Here is a 19450-nt window from a genome sequence, read left to right as displayed (position 1 = left end):
TTGCTATTTTAAGGAAATTAGGTACATTTATAATCGACTAAAGAAACAATTTCTTCACAAATGACTGCAAATTTGGTACAACTAAGTTATGGTTGATAGGGAGGCCCCTACCAGAGTGTAATGATGTTACAACTATGTCTGCCAAATGAAAATGGAGTCAAATTTTGTGTTAGACAATTCATCCTCAAAGAGTATGTCTTGTTTTGATGACTAAGAAAATGATATATGAATATTTACCTATGCTAGGGCAAAATTGTAGCACATCCTAGTACATTCATACAGTATTTCTTGAACATAACCATTTGACACTATCTTACCATCACAACCCTGCTATCAAATTAAGCAAAGCAAAACACTACACAAAAGAAGCATTATTTGCATTGGCTCCATAATAAAAAATCACTAACTTGTATGGAAAGTTACTTCATTCACAAGAGGTCCATTAAAAAAAAATGGGCTGCACCTTAGCAAGAAATACAAATAATACAACCTGAAAACACATAAATATCCATTTTGGTTGAAAGTCTTGTCATACAAGTTTGTCAATCAATCCATGATAATAATGTCAATCATAACAAACATAACATAGTATATACCCATTTTCCTTTTGAAACATTGTTCCCATTGCAAAAAATAACATCAACAAAGACCGAAAACAAAAAACAAAAACAAAAAAACCCAAATCTGAAAACATAACATCATCATTCAGTGCAAGCCTTGACGTCATACCCACGTCTATCTTTCACACTTTCAGCCCTTGCTTTTTTAGTCCATCGTTTCAGTATATATTGTGCAGGAAGGTCCTTTGCATTGCATATATCTCTAAGTACCTTCAGACAATGTCGACACAATATGCCTTTCACTTCAAACTTCTTGCAACTACAACTCAAAGAACCATCTCTATCCATTCTTACATTCTTATCTTTTTTTTCATCTACCACCGTTCTAATTGTGAATATGGTACTCTCACCATCATTAATAGTGCCTACAATGAACGCTTCAATGGACTGCACGTACTCATTTTGGAATTCCTCAAAAATTGTTTTGGTGTAAATCTCTGCCACTTGCTTTAACATCAAAGTTGGAATTAAAACCCTCGGCAATTTTTGGGACAAATTATACTCAGCTTCCAATTCTTTATACCTCTTCTTATAGAGCACCCTCTCAAAATGCATGAAAAATTCCATCAAGTTATGATCACAATTGAGATAATCCTTCAAATATGCATTGAAGGATTTACTAAGTTGAATAGTACTCATTCCAGCTGCCCAAGAATTCATAATATATGGCCATCCCCATTTCTCCTTCACACCAAAAGTCTGCTCCAACCAATGATTGTTGCGTGCATCATACTTATCAAGCATTTGGTCCCATTGTATTTTGAATTCTTCTTCGTCATCAATGTCATGCATAAATTTTGCAAACACACCCTTCACCCCAACATCTTTGAAAAGAGAACTTACATGCTTCACAGCATTTTGCATCAAATGCCATGTGCAAAATCGGTGGTTTGTATCAGGCATGACAATTGGAATGGCCTTAGCCATCGCAGCATCTTGATTTGTGAAAATAGTTTTCGGAGCTTTGTTTGACATTGCCTCTAGAAAAATCTGAAACAACCATGCAAATGATTCGGCAGTCTCATCATACATCAACGCTGCACCGAATATAACTGTTTCTCGATGATGATTAAACCCAGCAAATGTTCCAAAAGGTCTATACTTGTTATTTAATTTGTAAGTAGCGTCAAAGGTCACTACATCACCAAATTGAGCATAGTCCATTATCATTTGAGTATCAGCCCAAAATATGTTACTTATCTGCTCTTCACAATCTAATTGGACTGCATAATAAAAGGATGGATTTTCCACAGTTTTCTTACGAAAATACTGCAACATACTACCCATTTCTCCATATTCCAAATATTTTTGTCTCTTCGATCTCAAGTAATTTTTTTGGTCCAATTTAGTGAAGCCAAGTGATGCTCTTCCACCAGATTCCCTACCAAATAGCTCATAAGCAGACCTAAGAGGAATTCCAGATTCTGAAGCCAATTCTACTTCAATTGCTTGGGTGGTAGATATTTTTCTTTGGGATGGCAAGATATGAATGCACTCCTGAGGCACAAGGTCATGATTATGGTGTTCAACAAAATCACAAACAACATATTTTCCTAAATTTCTATCTAACTTGATACTAAATCGGGCACCACAACCACATCTCACCTTTTGTCTTGGAAATTTTACTAATGGATCTCGCTTGTCAATACCCCGACTTCCCTCCTTGTAACATACAAAAGTCCGTGAAGTTATTTCCTTAGTATATTTGTTCTTATGTGCATATGCCTTTCTAATACTAAAACCCACCTTTCCACCATAGGTATTGTAAAAATCATACGCAGCTTGTTCAGAGTCAAATGGCATGCCCAATTTCGGCTTCCAACCACAATTGGCCAACTCATCAACAACATTTTTTCCTTCCATTACCTGCAATTCAATTTATAAGTGCAATCAGGAAGAATATGTTAAAATGTGAATATCAAAATGTCAGTTTCACTTCCTTTTCTGGCGTTGCTCTCTGCTACCAAACAGATCCCTTCCAACTTGTTAATTTTCTGTCCTCTGTTTGGTGGCTAAGAAAACCAATTTCAAGAATTGGAAGTGGGTTGCCAAGATTTTTATTCTGCTCTGTCACTTAATAGGATTGATTTGTTCTTGATCTTTGCCTTAGTTATTGGCTTTAGTATGCCCCAGTTGCTAAGTTTAACTATGCATAAAACTCTCATTTTATCATAAGAAAGACAAAAGAAGTAATTAAGAAATGTGTAATCTAACCATGTCTTATCGTCTTTGTATATGAGAGTTAGATGAACCCGTAGTAAATCAGTCTTTTAAATACATCCATAGTTTTCCCTCTACAAAAATAATTACATCCACAGTTCCATACTACATCAAATAAACATAAACTACAGATTGGTGTTAATTGAGCAGATATGTCAAAATGTGAATATCAAATGTCTTTAAAGATTGGAACTTTGTGATGACAATAGTTAAGTTTTACTTTTGTGTGAAAACACCCAGCCCAATTTTGCGTGAAAATTCAGAGTCAGTTAGCAATTCAGTAATGGATAAAGTAAAACTATCAGGAACTTTAAAAATAATCTTGTCCTTCATCTTAGAATATTTCAACCAATGAAGTAATAAATTTAGCTTGTAACAATCAGAAATCAAGAGCCCCTCCTCAATCTTCGAAAAAAATCCAATTGCCAATTGGCACATTTTCATCAAAAATCAACAGCAGAACTGTATAGAAACAATCATATATACGTATATATGTATATAACAGCAAGAAATGAAGCAGAGACTGAAATGTACCTCGTCATGGCTGCAATCTCGCCTTGCCGCCGTCGCGTCGCCCATCCTCTGTCCTTCGCCGTCGCGTCCCTCCGCCATCCGCTGTCCTTCGCCGTCCCGTCCCTCCGTTTGGCTCTGTCCTTCGCCGTCGCATCCCCCCGCCATCTCTCTCCGTCGTGTTCCTCCGTCTCTCTCAGTTCGTCTTTCCGCCGCTCTCTCTATCTCTCTTTGTCTCGCGTCTCTCAGTTCGAAATTGTTAGGGCTAAACACAGATGGAAGGGATGAAACTGGAGAAAGGTCAAAAAAACACCCCTACGTAAAACGACGTCGTTTTGGTTAGGGCGGCACGGAGGCCACAGAAAATGGCGGCAGATGATCTGTACTCCACAGTCGCTACCAAACTTTCCCTTGTCATATGTACACAGCAAAGCAATACAAGTTACAACACTAAGGGTATGTTTGGTTTGTGTTTAAGAGATGTGTTTTAGAGATAAAAAAGATGAAAAGTTGTTTGGTTTGGTTTTTTTCAAAAGATGTTGTGAAAAATTATTTTGAAAGAGTGTTTTGGAAAAAGTGATTGATTTGATGCGTGTGAGAGAGAGATTTGTTTGAAAAACTTGTTTGGTTTACAAGTTTTGAAAAAATTTGTCTGATTTGATTATTTTTAAAAATTTATTTGTAGAGAAAATTTCTCAAAATTTTTTCAAAAATACAAACCAAACGAACCCCAAATCTCTCTCTCTCTCTCTACTTTACCAACTAATTTTCTTCACTTCCCAATTCCCGCCTCTTTGCGGACATTTATAGTCTCTCTCTGTTTGCATATTTGTCTTATTGGTTTCATACAATTACACTCTTTGTCGCTTCAATGTTGTCCAGATTTGGAATTGTGATATCCGAAGAAGATTAGATACATACAGAAACAAAAACAAACAAACAAAAAAAACCACCCTATAAAGAATTAGGTGAGCAAGTTGGAACTACAGGTGACATTGCTCTATCTATATCATATCATCATCATGGCTCATCACTATTTATACTCTGTTTTTCACAAATTTATACTGTTTTCCCCAATTTACTCGTGGCAATGGAACAAGAACAGCTACTCTCAGCGGCTTATCCCAAGAACAAGAACAAGGCCACTACTAGGGTTTTGTTGTCCTCGGCAAAATGGGTTCTCAAAATCACAATGTGGGTTGTCTTCATTGCGTGGGTTGTTCTTATGTTTATAGTGCCATCAGAGTTTGGGACTGATGTATATGATGCAATGGTTGATTCTATAGATGGAACTCTTTATGGGACTGCAGGTAACAACACATTACAAATTTTCACATAATACATTGTGTGTGGAATATGTTTGTATAAATGCCAAGAAATTCAAGATCCCCAAGTTCATTTCAACCCTATGCCTCTGTTTGGAACTCCCAAACCCTGACTAATTAATGTTTGTAACTATTGCAGGAGCAACTTTTTTGATAATGGGTGGCCCAATTCTCCTAATTGCATTTCTTGCAATTCCTTATCTTATTATCAACTCCAAGGAAGAGGAAGAGCAACTCCGAGAGTATGTGCTTCTTTGGGTGATTTCCATGAGTAGTGAATGTGTATGCTTATAATATGTTCCTTTTAATTCAATATAAGATAGATGGGCATGTGGGTAATTGGTTAAATGAAAATTTTTAACTTTGGTATAGGAAGAAGGACAAAAAAATCCTAAGATTCCACTTAAAGACATTCCCGGTTCTCGTGGATGGACCTTTTGGGGTTGTTTCTGCAGCAGAGTTAATTGGGATACTGCTCTTTGTTGTGTTTGTTATCTGGGCTGTGTATGCTTATACTGTAGTCAACATCATCATGTTACCTTCTTATGGCGAAGAGACTGCTGAGGAGCAAAGGTGCATTATTTAATATCTACACTCCTTTTTATTATCAGTTATGCCTGCTTACTATCTTTTATGGATTTTAACATGAATTAAATGGTTATATTGCTTTATTTTAATTTCTTATTATTAGTAGTACCTTTTTTTTTTTATGTGCATTTCTTAACTCAAAGAGTTTGAAGTCCAAACGCATCCACTATCTTAACAAAGGTCTTCTTCACAAAGTTTACCCCGTTCATGATGTTTTATTCCCACCCTTCTTTTGCTTCACCTTTCTACCTTTAGCTAACTTTTTGGCCCTTTCAAAAGAAAGATATCTTCACAAAATATCTGTCCTGTCCCTATAATCACTCCAAATCTATTTAATCTTACATGCTACCTATGTAAAGCTTCCTACATGAGATATTCTTTCTGTCTTTTGGTGGTTGGTCAGCCACGCAAAGGAGGAGTCTCTGTGGGCCTGTTAATATTTTTTGTTTGGTGTTATATGAAATTTGTCTTTGATTGATCTGTTGTTTGGTCATGTCTGAAATTCTTCATAGATCCTAGTTAGATGCAATAGGCTAGACAATGTTAGAGCACCCCAAGTCCCAAAGGCAAAAGCTTGGTGTTGTTTGATAACTTTGTCAGTTTTACAAGTTTTTGTATTTTTTCAAAAGAAAAAAAACAAAAAGTAAAAACCTGTTTAGTGTACACAAATGTTTTGAAAATGAAAATAAAGAAACATATTTGGTGAGTTGTCGGAGGTGGAGGGTTGACGTATGTGGTGGCCAGCCGCCGTTGGGGGGTGGCCGGAGGTGGCCATCATCAGAGTTACTGGCCAATGTGTTTCCGCAGGTCACCTACTGGGCAGAGGATCAGCAGAAGGTGGCCAGAGGTCTCTGATGGCGGGTGGTGACTAGAGATGTTGGGGGGAGGGAGATGAGATTAAAACTTGTTTTGAAAGCATGTGAAAATACTTTTTTTTTCATTTTAAAAAAATTTCAAAATTTTGAAATCAATTCCTTTTTTTTTTAAATGAAAACAGTATACTAAACAAGTTTTTGTTTCCAGTTTTCAAAAAATAAATACGAAAACAAAATAGAAAAGAAATAGCGGCGTTATCAAACAATGCCAAGTTTTAGAAAATGAGCCGAACCTCCTTGCATATCTAGCTCTCTTGTACCCTCCCTCACATGCAACCCCGTCTTGCACATGGAGATGCAAACATCACATTAGAACATAATGCAAATAAGGAACAAGTGCAAACGGAGAGACTTGAAACCAAGATCTCAACATGAGTTCCGATATCATGCTAGATGTAACGCCCCTAAATAAGGACCATATATATATATATATATATCTCATAATAACCAATAAATAGAAACATAATTGAATTGATAAGCTTTCACTAATTAGAGTTTGATATATAAAAGGTGACACATGCGATATACATTCATAAACAGTACATCCTGAATCTACAGCATTCGTTACGAGATAGTGCAAAGAAGTGAAAGCTAAACAGATAATCATAAGTCCTAAAGACTTACATATTTCCAAGTCAGTGCTCAGGTACATCAAAAGTGAATCTTAAGCTCAATACAAATAAAGCCCTAGGCTTGTACAAAATTAAATACAAAATAACAAAACCGAGCCTTCAGCTCCACAGCCCTCCCAAGCTAAGTCCTTGGTGGAGGTATATCACCAGCACCTGAAAATGATTTTCCCACATAGGGTAAGCCAAAACCCAGCAAAAATACTACAACACAATGTATAAATCTTAACAAAGTCATAAGGTTTTATGCATATGCAATGCCCATGTCAAAACATTTTACATTTCTTTTCAAAAACAATGTCATACCCAGTTTATATCACACCTCTCAAAATCATGTCCTTCACAATAGAAAACAAGGAGGAATCTCAAACCAGTACAACCTTTCAAGGATATTTCGTCCGTAGGAAACCGTCAAACGGCACCCATGTAAATATAGCGTATACAAGTGCTACTATTGCCATTTTGCGGATGTTTCATCCACAAGAACCGGCACCAATGTATACGTGCATTTTTCGGGACTTTCACCCTGGAGACACAGGCCAAACCTCTTTCCAACGTTCACCCATTTTTCTCAAAATCATATACATTTTCAATATATTAAATAAGCAACAAAGTTCAATGTACATGAAAAAGAAATTAGTTTTAGTTCACCTAATTCTCATACAATTTCTACAACACTCATAGTTATCCTCCACCGATAGCCCAAAACAGATATCTCTAAACAGATAAATAAGTTTTATTAAAGATGCACTTTTCCAAAATCTCAAGATAGGAGTGATAATACATATCCAACTCCACCCTCATTATTACCATTATTTCAATTTCACAATTTCCATATCAATTCCATTTTCTCGTTCCATCTCAAACATTCACATTTTTAGGCAAAAACCCTTTTCTCTTCGAAAATCAATTTTAATGTAGGAAATATCTCATTTCAACATATATCAACTCCGATTTCTTACCCACAAGCTTTTTCAAGAAACCATTTGAAAACCCCTCTTTTTCATTTTAATTTCAAACCCTAGGTTTCATCAGAAAAAAATCCCAAACCACTATAATCCTTTGAAATAGCAAATAACTAAGGTAAAACTCATACAAAAGTGTGAAGAATCCCTACCTCAAGCTTAGAAGAGGAAGAAAGAAGAAAAGCCCAAAAGTTGACGGTGATGAAATAACGATTTGCTTCGATCAAAACGAAGCCCTAAACAAGCTCAAAGGAACAAAGTGAGGAGATGCTTCTAAGTGAGTAGATCCGAAGATCTTTGAGCGAAAAAGTGAGTTTAGAGAGAGAGAAGAGTGACTCGCGGTTTAGAGAGGGGAAAGAGAAGATAAAGTGAAGAAAAGGGTAAGCGAGGGCCCTATTTATAGTGCTAGGTTAAAGTGAAATAAAGTCTTAAAGTCAACCCAAAAGAACATGTGAAAATCCCCAAGAAGTAGGGCTCAAAACCGAATTAAAATATGGAAAAAACTCACAGAGGTCAACCCTTATGTCGTTGGTGTTGACCCTTCAGGAAGAATTGACAACAATTGACAATGCTGGCAACAGACAAGGTGTCGACCCTTGGACCAAAGGTATTAATACTAAATTTCAGCAACTAAACCCAGATTTTACAGTAGACAAGGGTCGACCCTTCCCAGACTGGTGTCGACCCTTGAGGCCAACAATAAAAGACAAGTGTAGACACCACCAAGACTGGTGTCGACCCTAAATTTCAGTAGCTATTCCAAGAACATAGCAGTAAGATGGTGTCGACACTTCCAAAGTTGGTGTCGACCCTAGGAGCATAACAAGACAAAGAAAAGGAGGCAGTGTCAACACCAACAAGGATAGTGTCAACCTGTGAAGCCAAAACCAAACATAAAGAGAAAGGAACGACCATCACGAATATGGTTTCCCGGATTCAAAAGTAGTAAATGGGTCGGGTTTAAATCAAGATCACTATATTAAAGCACTACAAGTCTAAAAAACTTTGGCCTTAGGAGAGGGTCAAACAATGCATATCAAGCTCTCCCCATAATATACAAATCCTTAATTCAGTAGTGGGTACTTTGGCTGATGGTCTTGTACATTGCCAAAATGCAGTCCTTTACTAAATTTTACGACTCAGTTTGAAGTTAAGTCCACAAACAGATTTTTGAATTTTTCTGATGGTATATTTCCAAATTGAAGTCTAATTCCATATACATGTAGAATTTCATCCGACCATATCCCTCAAAAGTGTGTAGTTTCCATTTCTGCATGTCAAGTCACAATGAGCAGCTTATCCAGTATTTTTCCTTTTGAAGTGAATGTTAATAGAAATATTGCTTTTGCTTTGTATGTTCTATTCTAGTCCTCATATGAGGGGAAACTGATTTTATTTCCTGGGTTAGTGTCCAAAATATAAAGAAAAATATAAACTTGGACAAGAAGCCTATTGAGATTGGGATTCTATTGGACTAGTAAATTTTGGCCACTTGTATGATCTACTTGTCACTTGTTGGGCTTTCAATAGCTTCAGGTAGAGTTTCATTGCGAGTCATTGCACACCTGGGCGCTGCTCAGTTATTCCAGCCAGTGGCTATGCATTTAATGCCACATGATATTTTCCTCAATAAATTTTCTTCTAATGCCCATTTGATTTTCTAGAATTCAAATGTCCCACTCTGGCCCTGTTTCCCACAAGCTTTATGTTTCTAAAGAAATGTTTAGATTTTTTTGCTCTTCCTTTCTTGTTTTGTCCTTTTTTTTTGTATTCTTTTTTTCTTTTCCTTAATTTCAGGTGTCTAGATACACATTATTTTAGCTAGCCTTCGGCAGTTATATATCAGTACAGAATTAGCGAGTCTTTCAAACCTTTATTTTTGCTTTTCTATCCTATGGCTTTGCAGTGGGTGTGCATGAAAGATAATTTTATCTTTGGTGTGACATTGTTTTCATTATCAAAATAATTGCGGTAACTTGAATACTTTGAACTCTTCAGGATCATAATGGTGCGAATGACGGCATATATTTTTGGTTTGACTGCCTTATCTTGCTTGGCCTTTTTGTTTCTTCCAATTGCAAGGGGCTCAATCCTTCTTCGTCTTATTAACATACCATTCGAGCATGCTGTCAGATATCACATTTGGTTGGGAAATCTCATAATGTTCATCCTTACTCTTCATGGATTAACTTATTTTGCTGAATGGATAATGAGGGGTGATTTCCTAACCCAAGTAAGTTCTCATTCTGAAATTTAATTTGCTATATGCACTTTCATAGTATGTAATGTGTGTGCATACATGTGTGTTTCTCAACCTACCTATTTTCTTCTTTCTTGTTGAAAGATACAAATTCCTGGTAGTAGAAGTTGTCCTCTCGGTAAGAACTTTTTTGTTATTTGTTCTAAAACATGAAAGAGCAGCTAGTTACAAAGAAAGGCCAATAGAGACCAAAAATGGATAAATAGTGATAAAATTCATGCTGCAGTGGCAAAGTTTGGCATAAGTGTATATTTAATAATAATAATAAAATGTTCCTTTCAAGGATGAATTTGGTCAGTCTGAAACACAATTTCGGTTGAATTTCAAAAACAAAAATATAAATGACGTAGATTTGGACATTTTTGGAAATATCAATAAATTTAATAATTAAAAAAAAAAGAAATAAAACAAAAAATTAAACAAATTGTAGATGCATTTAAAGGCCCAAGATATGAAAGTGGTTGAATGGGACCTGATATACCCATCCTCAAGGCTAGACAAAAATGTAAAAGTAATGGAGAACTTAGGGAAGAGGAAGTGCAAAGGATAATTATGCAGCATGGACACTTATATGGAGGAAATGCGTAGTATGTGTTGGAACTACACAGACCTGGTTTTGACACGCTTCTACATGTATTGGAAATGTTGCAAATGTTTTGAGACTTTTAGCAGTATATTGTAATTTTTGAACACCCATGATTTCAACTTGGCAAGCTGTATCTGCGGTGATGGCATTGTAATACAGCTGATAATTCTACATAAACAGAAACTGAAAAGAAATCTAGGTGTCATTGTGACATTGAAGATTGACATAATCCTTAAATACTGATTCCCACCATCGACTACAGCTACGCTAGGATTTGACTAGGTTGGCCTTACATAAGGATTATATTGCCCTTTTTTATTGCTTTTGAAGCTTTCTACCCATATACATACATTGGACAATTGAAGATAAATATTGCAGCAAAAATTTTATTATGCTTAACAGAATTTCATCATACGAGACTCATGAAGAGTCAATGTCAACCATGGTGACAATAGTCTCACAATCTGTATGTCAAATACACAACCTTTTTTTAGCTCTAACGCATCAAATAACAAAATTTTTACGGAGTGCATTAGTTCCCTGTAAATCAACAATGGCAAACAAAAAATGCAAAACTGGAAAATCTTTAACGTGCATCTCATCTTACCTAGCACATCATCAGTGCATCTTCACTTACTATAGCCTTCTTCTGGCTCAGGAAAGAAAAAAGAAAAAAAAAAAACTATGGTGTTTTTTGTATAGTCTCATGTACCTCTTAAATCTGCTTCAATTGCTTGCAAATTACAGTTATATAAGGCTGAATTCAGTCCTATTGTTGAGAGTTTAACTTCGAATTACTATAGAGACAACTCCTTTCAAGAAAGAAAGGAATGAATTCTGAATCCTATTAAGTTGGGACAGAATTATGCATGATTCTTGTGAACCAAATTCTATCAAATCTTGTTGTCTTGGTCAACCATGTCTATTTTTCATTCTTCATTAGGCTGTGTTTGGAACATAGATTTGGGTAGGGATTTGGGATGGGAAAGGAAAAGATGAGAATGGAGAAAATTTTAGTTTATATTTCATTCATAGTTTCCTTACCATTTCTAAATCTCTACCCAAATCCATGATGCAAACACAGCCTAAATAAGATACATAAAACTGTCATTCCATATAAAAAGAACCATTTTAAGAAATGACATAAGGTCAAAGGAAGATCCTGATGCTGCTCTAATTTTTGCTATTTTGTTTCTCCATGCAGTTACTTGAATGGAGAAGTGATGCCGGTGCCAATTTTGCAGGAGTTATCTGCTATTCGTTTTTTTTAGTGATGTGGGTGACATCACTTCCTCCTGTGAGGAGGAGATATTTCGAACTGTTTCTCTATGCCCATCAACTCTACATACTCTTTATCATCTTTATGGCATTGCATATTGGACAAACCTATTTCAGCAAAGCCGCTGCTGGAATTTTTCTATTCATGCTTGATCGCTTTCTAAGATTCTGGCAATCAAGACGGGCTGTCAACGTAACATCGGCCACTTGCTTTCCCTGTGGAACAGTGCAAATTGTCCTTTCAAAACCTGCAAGTAATAATAGACTTCACATGTTAATCATGTAGGGTTAAATATGCAAATGGTCCCCAAAATATGCACCCTATGTTATTTTGGTCCCTAATGTTTCAAATGTGTCAGTTTGATCCCTAATGTTTCAAATGTGTCAGTTTGGTCCCCAACCTATTAATTTTGTTATTAAATAGTCACTACCTCCGTTTCCGTCTACAAGTGAGAACAGAAGTAAAGGTATTTTTGTCAAACCACCTATGAGATAAGGCATTAGACTCAGCTTCAGCAGAAGCTCAGACACAGCAGCTGCAAGTGCATGCTATCATTGTGTAGGACTGATATAGATAAGTGTAACTCATGTAACAAGAATTAGTTAGAGTGAGTCGGTTGAGCTGTTAGTTAGTGAGAGCAAGTGTGTGCTAGTATATGTCATGTATATAAATATATCTCAGATGTAATACAGGTTAATCAATCAAGGAATACATTGAATACATTGAATACATTTCAGCTTTTCTTTACTATGACACTGAATAAGTTGGGGACTAAATTGACACAATTGAAACATAAGGAACCAAAATGAAACAAATCACATACTTCGGGGGCTTTTTTTTTTTTTCTCGTTTTGCTTATGTGTAAATGTGGTTTGACAAAAATGCCCTTACTTCCGTTATCAATTACAGACAGAAACAGAGGTGGGGACCATTTAGTGACAATTAATAGGTTGGGAACCAAATTGACACATTTGAAACATCAAACACCAAACGTCACAGGACGCATACTTTGGGGACCATTTGTGTATTTAACCCAATCATTTACTTTTAGCATTTTCTAAACCTGCGTTGATCTGGATTCCTCTTTGGCAATGCAGATCTGCAGTACAATGCCCTCGGTTTTATTTTCCTTCAAGTTAAGGAGTTATCAAAGCTGCAGTGGCATCCTTTCAGTGTTGCATCTAGTCCTTTGGACAGTAAAAAGCATCTTTCACTCCTCATAAAGGCTTTAGGGAACTGGACGGGAAAGCTGAGAGGAACTATCTCGAGTTTGTCTGGGGAGGAAGCTCAACTAGAGCTACCATTTCAACCTAATTCCAAGATTACGGCTTCCGTAGAGGGCCCTTATGGTCATGAATCACCGTACTACTTGATGTATGTACTCTTATGTTCATAATCTTTACAAAGCAATAAGTCCTCCAGAGGTAACAATGCAGTTTATTATCTGTTCAGTGCCTTCATTTCAAATTTTACAAGTATATCTCTTCTGCTCTCGCAGGTATGAAAATGTTATACTGGTAGCAGGAGGCAGTGGCATCTCAGCCTTTATAGCTATTCTCAGTGATATTATTCATCGTATTAATGAGGGAAAACCTTGCCTGACAAGAAACGTTTTACTTGTTTGGGCTGTTAAGAGATCAAATGAGCTTCCTCTTCTTTACACAATTGGTGTTGAGTCAGTCTCCCCATATTTGTATGATAAACTAACTCTAGATATTCAAACTTACGTCACTCGAGAATCAGAACCAATGTTGGTAGGTCTACTAATAGCAATACTGTTAAAATTCACCTACTACACACCTACCACTACCACCTACTACACACTCACCTACTTCACCTACTCCTCACCTACTCCATACCTACTACACACTCACCTATTCTCTTCCCACATCCTCTCTTCTATATATAGGAATCATTGTAATATAACATTCAATTAATCAATAATACAATTCTCTATTTCTTTCTTTTTTTTTATACATTAAATCTTACATGGTATCAGAGCTATAAGATTTAGGCCTATATTTCTTTCTCACCGGCGGGCAGTCGGCCGGCAACCTTGCCTTCACTGCCCGCTGGAGTTTTTCTACACATACCTTCACTCCGCTGCATCTTCAACTCTCTCTCTCTGTATTGAAATTCAGGGAGAAAGACAGACACACGCACATGGGCTAGTCTCTCAGTCCTCTCTTGGTGTTCGAACTCGCCCCAAGTCCTTTGCAGAGACTCCGACCAACACCACCTCGCCAAAACCACCGATCCTCACTACCACCCATAGAAGCCATAGCAGCAAGCAACTCACACCAGTCCTCTTCTCGGCCATCACACACACAGACGGAGAACCACTGTTGCTCCACCGTCGTCAACCGCTGTGAACCACCGTGGACCACCAAGGGACGTGCGATTCGAACTGGTTTCCTAAAGGATGCAAAGCCTGTTCAACTCAAGGAGGGTCAGGAAATTACTATTTCCACTGATTACAGCATAAAAGGGAATGCGGAGATGATCTCCATGAGCTACAAAAAGCTGCCTGTCGACGTGAAGCCTGGGAATACCATCTTATGTGCAGATGGCACGATCAGTCTTACGGTCTTGTCTTGTGATCCAGCTGCTGGAACAGTGAGATGCTGTTGCCAGAACACTGCTGTCTTAGGTGAGAGGAAGAATGTGAATCTTCCTGGTGTTGTGGTGGATCTTCCTACACTTACAGAGAAGGACAAGGAAGACATCCTGGAATGGGGTGTTCCTAACAACATTGATATGATTGCTCTCTCTTTTGTGCGCAAGGGCTCAGATCTTGTTAATGTCCGAAAGGTTCTTGGGATTCATGCCAAGCATATACAATTGATGTCCAAGGTTGAGAACCAGGAGGGAGTTATCAACTTTGATGAAATCTAGTTGGGTCTCTCTTTGCAACGCACATGGGGGGCACCCACTCAATCTCTCTCTCTCTCTCTCGGGCATTGTTTCTCTCTCTCTCCCTTTAAACCCTCTCTTTTCCTTTCTTTTTCTTTTAATATTTATCTCCACTACCTTTTGTCTTTCAAATAAAATAAAATTCCTCATAGCCCCTGCTTGACACACCACCCCACTTTCTTGTTATTATATTTTATTTCCTTTACCACCACTCTCTCTGTCTCGATGGTCATCTGCAAAGCTTCAAATAAAATAAATAAACCCACGTGATCCACTCTACCACAAACAAATAAAATAAATAAATACATAAGCAAATGAATTGAACCCTCCTCGGGCCACCCAATTCCCTTTTCTTATTATTATTATATACACTTTTTCATTCTAAAATATTCTCCACTCAAAATCATTGTCACATTTTCCACCGCCCAAACATTCTTTATCTTATATATCTATATATATATAAAAAAAAAAAAAAAACAACCTTCTATTCATTCCATCTCCTTTTTCTGCTCAGTCTTGTACCTTCAAGCCATTCGGATTTGCACACTACACTCATTTTATTCATATCGGGACTTCGCTCTGATCACAATTTTACACCCAAAAAAAAAAAACAAAACAAAACAAAAAAAAACAAAACAAAACAAAAAAAAAAAACAATAAACAACAACCAAACAAACACAAACAAAACAACCACATCCACAGGCGGGATTTTTCTTCTCTACTCTGCTGCAGGTCTCTTCTTCTTGCCTCCGTCCTGGGCGACCCTTGCCGGTGCTGCCTCCGTGTTTCCCACTCCACTGGGCACGATCACTACTCCCTGCTCCTCCACTGCAGCATATGGTGGACTTCCAAATCGGAACATCACGGTGGCCTTCCGCTTCAGCTCCTTGTTTTCTGCCTTTAGCACACTTATCTCTGCTTGCGCATCCTTATACATGCGTTGGAGCAGAGCCAGTTGGGCGTTTAGCTGCTGCACCTCATTTGTTCTACTTTGCAGCCGGTGCGACAAGTTTGTGACCGCCGTCATGGTCTCCACACATGACTTCAAAGTATACTGATTGGCCTCAATATCAGTTTGCACCGCCATTTTTTGCTCCACAGACCGCATCCTAAAGTTCAACGGAGCAAAATCAGAGGTGTTTGGTTGAGGTTCACGGGCCACCGCACCAGTTATCTCTCTTGTTGACTCGTTGAGGTCTGGAAAGAGACTGAGCAGACTACGGGACGAAGAGGCCATTTTTTGGGCAACCGAGTATTACAGAGTGTTTCAAGATTTGCAGCTCTTAGAGACAATCTCTCAGAAAACGAATATCTCTCTCAGAAAATGAAGAGTTTTTTCAGAAGTTTTTTCACAAAGTTTTTTTGTCTTCGCTTCTGTCTCAAGCACAGCCTCCGCCTCAGTTTATAAAGACCCTGACGAAGAGGTAGACACGCGCATCATGCGCCGCTCGGCGCTCAACGACAACATGGGCGCACCTTTTGATGGCCCGTCTTTTGATGGCACGCCTTTTGATGGCACGCCTTTTTATGGATTGGGCACGCCTTTTGATGGCACGCCTTTTTTTGACAGATTGGGCACACCTTTTGAGGGTGCGACTTTTTAGGGGTCCGACAAGACTCTGTAAACTGTCCCGACATTGATTCCGGTTAGCTCCTTCATGGGTCCGACAAGACTCTGTAAAATGTCCCGACATTGATTCCGGTTAGTTTCTACAAGGGTCCAGCAAGACTCTGTAAACTGTCACAACAACTGTCACAACATTGTCTGCTACAACGGTCCGACATGACCCCATAAACTGTCTTCTACATCGGTCTGACACCGCCATCCAGTGTCCTCTACACCGTTATGACACCACCATACAGTGTCCTCTACAACGTTGACACCCCCATACAGTGTCCTCTACAACGTTATGACACCACCATCCAGTGTCTTCACCAATGGTCTGACACGACCATACAGTGTCTCCTATCCTCTTTTATTTTTATGTATTTTCTTGTTTTGTTACTCTCTCCAAACTCAAGTTGGTTAGTTCCTATCCCCCTTGAGTTTGCGGAGGGCTGTTAAAATTCATCTACTACACACCTACCACTACCACCTACTACACACTCACCTACTTCACCTACTCCTCACCTACTCCATACCTACTACACACTCACCTATTCTCTTCCCACATCCTCTCTTCTATATATAGGAATCATTGTAATATAACATTCAATTAATCAATAATACAATTCTCTATTTCTTTCTTTTTTTTTTATACATTAAATTTTACAAATACTCTCCTTGCATCAATTCAATTTGTTATTGTTTTGATTTTCGTTGAGATCATCCAATTGTTGTTAATTGCAGGAAGAGGGCAACGGTGATAGTGGTGTGAACTCGTCCATCTTCCCTGTGTCCAATGGATCTAGCATGTCTCTGTTGGTTGGTACAGGACATATAATATGGCCTGGAGTTTATCTTGTTGTATCAACGGTTGGCTTTGTCATCATTCTTGGTTTGTTGGATGCGTATTACATAAACCCTTTTGGTATATCAAAATGGTGGTACTTGGGGATTCTATTCTTGGGATGCATGGCTACGAGTGTTCTAGTTTTCGGGGGTCTTGTGGTTGGTTTATGGCATCGCTGGGAAAAAACTTCATCCACGGAAGAATCTGAGGTTTATGATGTAGCACAGCATGATGAACCTGTAGAACGAAAAGATTCATGCCGAGAATATCTTGCTAGATCAAGTACTGTTCACTATGGTTGCAGACCAAACCTCAAAGGTAAATGCACTGAAAGTCAATTTTCTACTTCATTTCTTTCGGTAAATGAATTTGGTTGGTTAAGATCGCTTTCAAACACCTAGGAAAACTTGAAACCAAGTCTCGTGTATGACATGCAAGTGACTTTACCAACTAACGCTCTGTTCATTTGGGTGCATTTTATGGCATTTGGTACGATGGAAACAGAAGTCAATGAAAATGTTTTCGATGGTCGATGAAAAACAAGTCTATTTGGGTAAAAAATGTTCTTCACTTTTAAAAAATGGAAAACATTTTCTGAATTAAACTCTTAAAAATGTTATCACACTACCACCGCCACCAACACCTCCATCTCCACCTTTGCCCTACCACCACCACTAATACAACCATTAGTGTTAGATATCACCCCATGTGAAGGGTGATTATCTTCTCCATGTGCTGCAACTTCTTCCAACCTACAAAGTCACAAAGGTGAGCTGGCCATGTGAAGCCAACACACAAGATAGCTGGCCATATGCAAGGCCAGCCTCTCCATCTCCATTCTGATTGAGTATAAATGGAGGCTAAGGGGAGGGTTTGTGAGAGAGAGCAGAGCAAGGCACAGAGAGTGAGATATGTGAAGCGGAGAGACCGTCTCCCTCGGTGTGAGCGAGGGAGACGGGTGAGTGGGTGAGTGAGGAGAGTGTGAGCTCCTCCTCTATTGTAATCTTTCTGTAATATCTCCATTGTTATAGTGATAACCGGCTACTCTCCCGTGGACGTAGGCATTGAGGCCGAACCACGTTAAATATTGTGTCTCCTTGAGTGTGGGTGTGTTTTTCTGCATGGAATAATTTCTATAAGGTCTTGGGCGGGATCCCAGATCCCAACAATTAGTATATGTTTCCACAATGCAATCCAACATAGAAAAATGTTTAGAAAATGTTTTTTGTTGGAAAATATTTTTGGTCGAAACAAATGGAGCATAAGTTGTCGATTTATTCAAGTTGTTTCTTGATGATTGCTTATTTGTTACCAGTTGAAAATTTAGCTTTCACATTTATGTTTTTGATGCTGAAATTCGTTTGGGGGAGAATTTCAGATAAATGGTAAACGGGGAAAATGTCTTCGTACCATTTATCTGAAATTATCCCTTCTTTTGGACAATTTTCAAAGTTACAAGACAGAAATTAGTCTTTCTTGATTCCAATGTTTTCCCTGTTGCAGAGATTTTCGGAGTGATGTCAGAGCGCTGGGGGCATGTTGATATTGGTGTCATAGCTTGCGGTCCTCAAACCCTTCAATCCAGTGTTGCTAGAGAGTGTAGATCACAAAATTTTGGGAGAAAACTAAGTAATCCTATCTTTCATTTCAACAGCCATAGTTTTGAGTTGTAAATATGAAAATGATTTTGTCTACTCTTTGTAAGCAATTTTGTACTTCCATTAATATGCTCATCAGCTTAAGCAGAGATGTTTATTCAAACTTCTGACATTGGCTCTCCTAAAAAATTTGGTTATAGAGGATCATTTCTCATTTAATAGTAAAATTTAGGCGTTTGGATTTTGGATTTGAGTAGGAATTTGTGTTGGGAAAAAATAGAGTAAGAATGTAAATTACATATAAGCTAATTTTATTTTTAAAAAAATTTCTCTCGTGTTTTTTTTTTCTCCTCTGTAAATACTTTCCTAAATCCATGATTCAAAATATAAATATATAAGGATGCTACATGCACAGAAAATATGTGCACAAAAGCTCTCACATAATGGTGGGACCTAGAAATGTGGGATCCATGAGCTCCTGTGAGAGTTGTTGTGCATTATGTGCACGGATTTTCTATATAAATAATATTTCTTATAAATGCATAATCACTTTGAGTGTTTCTATTTGATTTCTTTATTTATTGTTGGATGTTACCACCAACAAAAAATTGCAAAAAATCATGTCTGAT

General features: G+C 37.8%; 2 protein-coding genes and 1 pseudogene across 2 annotated transcripts; 2 read left to right on the top strand and 1 right to left on the bottom strand.

The window, feature by feature from the left end:
• Positions 1-481: 481 nt before the first annotated feature.
• On the bottom strand, positions 482-3626 carry LOC145790539 (protein FAR1-RELATED SEQUENCE 5-like). Its single transcript, XM_082868533.1, has 2 exons — positions 3375-3626; positions 482-2486 (listed from the first exon to the last, which is right to left on the bottom strand). The coding sequence occupies exons 1-2, from the start codon at positions 3516-3518 to the stop codon at positions 702-704; spliced, it is 1929 nt and encodes a 642-aa protein (XP_082724659.1). The 5' UTR covers positions 3519-3626; the 3' UTR covers positions 482-701.
• A 690-nt stretch (positions 3627-4316) lies between these two features.
• LOC114287471 (ferric reduction oxidase 7, chloroplastic) lies at positions 4317-19071 on the top strand. Its single transcript, XM_082868534.1, has 9 exons — positions 4317-4660; positions 4815-4917; positions 5048-5248; positions 9731-9965; positions 11783-12110; positions 12955-13231; positions 13356-13611; positions 17121-17541; positions 18727-19071. The coding sequence occupies exons 1-9, from the start codon at positions 4441-4443 to the stop codon at positions 18894-18896; spliced, it is 2211 nt and encodes a 736-aa protein (XP_082724660.1). The 5' UTR covers positions 4317-4440; the 3' UTR covers positions 18897-19071.
• Positions 14030-15250, top strand: LOC114298976 (pyruvate kinase, cytosolic isozyme pseudogene; annotated as a pseudogene).
• Positions 19072-19450: the final 379 nt, after the last annotated feature.

Source organism: Camellia sinensis, chromosome 5, assembly GCF_055761805.1.
Source record: "Camellia sinensis isolate YWXY chromosome 5, ASM5576180v1, whole genome shotgun sequence".
Lineage (NCBI taxonomy): Eukaryota > Viridiplantae > Streptophyta > Magnoliopsida > Ericales > Theaceae > Camellia > Camellia sinensis.
This window is presented reverse-complemented; position numbering and strand designations above follow the sequence as displayed.